The 3617-nt window shown below is 37.9% G+C and overlaps 1 protein-coding gene across 1 annotated transcript; it reads right to left on the bottom strand.

Annotated features, from left to right (window-relative positions):
* Positions 1-481: 481 nt before the first annotated feature.
* LOC143020167 (uncharacterized) lies at positions 482-2840 on the bottom strand. The gene is made up of 3 exons (XM_076176329.1): positions 2360-2840; positions 715-1772; positions 482-553 (listed from the first exon to the last, which is right to left on the bottom strand). The coding sequence occupies exons 1-3, from the start codon at positions 2838-2840 to the stop codon at positions 482-484; spliced, it is 1611 nt and encodes a 536-aa protein (XP_076032444.1).
* Between the last annotated feature and the right edge of the window lie 777 nt (positions 2841-3617).

Here is a 3617-nt window from a genome sequence, read left to right as displayed (position 1 = left end):
AAGCTCCAATACTTCTAAACGCGTTCCATTACATAGTCCTTGCGTTATTGACAGGTTTCGAAGCAGCATAATAATAGATCCAACTTTAAGATTGAGACGATGAGGAGGCATTCCCGAAGGCGTAAGTGAATTTATGAATTCGATTGGATAATTATTGACTTCCATTTCATTGTCTGACGATACTGAATCTATACTTAGATATGTTTTGCTCTCAGTTGGTAGTCTTCGTAGAATATCTTCATTAACTTTCAAGCAATCTACATTTTTTGGTGACAAAATAACTCTACTTTTCATTTCGTCTTGGGTGCAATTATCAAATATGTCTGATACTAAAGAGTCAATGCATACACATTGTTCTGGGATATCGATCGTATCATCAGAAACGTTATCAAGTGAACTCTGCACTCGACCATTTCCAATTTGTAAGAGCCATTGTGAGAAAACTTGCTCGTTTTCATTAGTCCTCATATTCTGAGAGAGTTTAAGTTGATGAAAATTGTGCCACATTGGAGACTTCTTTAGGCATACATCCAATACTGCAGCAGGTGGAGCTCTAGGAACCACAGGCAGAACTTGCCTGAAGTCTCCTCCTAATATGATGACTTTACCACCAAATATGCTATTATTATTCATAATATCTTGTAAACAATTATCAATAGCATTCAATGCATATCGAGGGATCATCGACGCCTCATCAATAATGAAGACTTTCACCTGCCTGAGAATATTGGCTTGGTCAGAATTAGGCGGAATATTGCAGGTAATTGTCTCAGTCAAAGGAACAGGAAGTTTGAAGACACTGTGAAGAGTTTTTCCATTTTTCAATAGTGTTGCTGCAATACCTGTCCAAGCAGAAGTACTAACAGCCACATTTTGAGCCACCAGGTAATCATGAATCATATTGTATAGAAAAGTTTTGCCAGAGCCGCCAGGTGCATCCAAGTAAAACAGTCGGTGGTTGGTTTCTAATCCTCTATCTATTTCACTTACAGCGTTAATGACACTATTAAATACATATCTTTGCTCAATATTTAGTACTTCAGGATTGACTTCTTGAATTTCTTCCATATGTTGAATGGCAGGAGGGTCACTGATTGGTTCTGGCAGACCAAGCATTGCACAATTCATGCCGTTTTCATTCAAAATCATGTTTATGCGATGCAGAGCGATATTTTCTGCAACATTATTATCATATTGGCATAAAAGATCCTCTATCATAAGGTGTTTGTTATCATTCCATAATTGTAAGGCATTTTGTGGTGTATTGAATAAACAAATCATTGCAAACATGTTAAGAAGCTGTCGTGGCATTTGATATATAGCTGCCTCACTCAAAGCCATTTCTAGTTCGTTGTCATCTTCAAGCAGTTGCAATCGAATACAGGCATCCTTAAAGGTCGGCAACTGTTCACCTCCTACAGTTTTCAAGTCATCAAAAGAAGTTGCACCTGGTACATGAAGAAGAAGCATCCTTAAATGGAATTTCTCAGCATTTCTAGGACTGGCAGAGTACATTCTCGTTACAATCTGGCGGTGACGTTGTCTTCTGGTCCAAGTGTTGCTTGGATATTCAGGGATATCAGTATAAAGCTGGGCTTTTGCATCCACGTCACTTTGGTTAAGTTTGAACCATACAGTTAATTGCGTGTCTTGTCCTTCTGCACGGGCAGCAGCCTGTCTTTGCTCGCCCGGCTTATAATAAACTTGTTGCTGGTCAGGCAAATGGAGTGCCAGTCGGTAAACTGTATGCGACTGTTCATACATTTTATATTCTGACAAACGCCAAAATGTTTCAGGCGGAGATACGTATCTACACGAAATATATTGTTTAATTTCATTATATTCATTTTCATTAGTTTGATTGTTGTTGCACAATCATGTCCTTTATAGACATATTTGAAAAGATATTTCACACTTTTTACCGATATACACACTTCTACATTAATGTGAGCACCATATTTTCTGAGTAAATATTTATTATATGGTACTACAAACCTACAGTCAACCTCATGGACGCCCACTCTAACAGAATCTCCATTATTTCTGCGTCTGTAAAGAGGATATCCAGAAACATTTGTTATAGTCTCCTCCTGATACGGCATAGGAAATTTCTTTTGACACTCTCCCTCTACCATACAGATTGAATTGGGATTAAATGTACCGCAGGGTCCATGAATCATGATTTTTTCACTAATTCTCTCAATTCTGGATCATGTTCTGATAGTAATTCAGCTGAAACAATATTATCAATTTGTTCTTTAGTTCTAATTTTATCTTCTTCACGCAGCATGATTAGCATGTGACAATGCGGGAGACCTCTTTTCTGAAATTCAATAACATGTATCGCAGCAATAGGTACCCCCAAGTACATGTCTGTCCTTTATGTCAATCATTAATTCATTGAGATGTTGTTTGAAAACTCGTGCCAACAAATCAGGTCTGTTCTGTGCAGTTTCATGAGGCTGTAAGTTTTCAGTTACTTCTCGACATTTTGGATTGCAAGTATATGTTATAAATAAATCAGGCCTTCCATACTTGCAAACTATTGCCATTGCATCTTGATAGCATTGTTGCATATTTCGTGAGCTCCCAGTGAAGGATGATGGCAAAATGACAGGTACTCCAGGATCTTCATTTTCATTATTTCTTGCAAGGTGATCCATCAAACCTGAATACATTGCAACTCTTAGTTGTGCCTGATTTTCTGGAATGAATTTCAAACGACAACCCTCTACTTTAACATAAGCATCAACTATATATTGCTGAAATAGTTTTCCACCACTGTGTATGGGACTGAAGCCACCTCTTATAGCTAGACGATATGCATAAAATTCCTGCATAGTAACCTTGTTACGAACTCTAGTTTGCCTATTTTCTACATGAGTAATGTTTATATGCCATCCGAATTCACCATGAGGAAAGAGAAGAGGGTAAATCACTGGATCAAGATGGCAAGAGAGGTAGGATATCCTCTACCCCTGTTGTCCTTCAGGGTACACTATAATGTCACGCTGGACAGGAGGTGCTCCATCATCACCGACAAATATTGCTGCAATTTCATCATTTGTTGGATTATTATATCTCCTCGCATCAGGGCCGGCAATAAATTGCATGGTTATTTTTCTGGAAGGGATATTTTGTATTGCAGCTCTTTGTTGCTCTTCAAGTTCGACAGTTCTCATGTTTTTATTTGCCCCTACATAAGGATTATCGACCATTGCTTGAGATATTTTTTCGAAAACTGAATATAAGCAATTAGAATTTTGATTAGCATTTGACCTCAGATTTAATGCTTCATTTGTTTCAATTATATAGAGCTGTCCATATTTTCTTTCTTCATTTTCATTTGGATGTAAATTTGTTGCATAATGATATATTTGTCCTTGCAATCGAAAACAATATGGACCATGTCCTGGAGGTGGCTTCACTTCAGCGCCGAAGGAAGCAAAGGCAAAGGAAGAGTTATAATTCCTAATGCTGTTTCTAAAGTTGCTTGAATCCCTGTCATTTCCTTCGAACAATTTCCTTAGAATGACCGGATATTCTTGGAGGGACTCAAGTGACATTTTTCCATTATGACAACAATTCAGAGGCTCTCCCTGAAATCGGAGAGCCTG

Source organism: Oratosquilla oratoria, chromosome 39 (genome assembly GCF_046742065.1).
Source record: "Oratosquilla oratoria isolate Oo_2021 chromosome 39, ASM4674206v1, whole genome shotgun sequence".
Lineage (NCBI taxonomy): Eukaryota > Metazoa > Arthropoda > Malacostraca > Stomatopoda > Squillidae > Oratosquilla > Oratosquilla oratoria.
This window is presented reverse-complemented; position numbering and strand designations above follow the sequence as displayed.

Coding starts and splice junctions, on each gene's coding strand:
- LOC143020167 (XM_076176329.1), bottom strand. CDS start 2,840: ATGCAGGAATTTTATGCATATCGTCTAGCTATAAGAGGTGGCTTCAGT. Junction 1,773..2,359: donor GGACAGACATGTACTTGGGG/GTACCTATTGCT, acceptor GGCGTTTGTCAG/AATATAAAATGTATGAACAG. Junction 554..714: donor AAGCCAATATTCTCAGGCAG/GTGAAAGTCTTC, acceptor TGTGGTTCCTAG/AGCTCCACCTGCTGCAGTAT.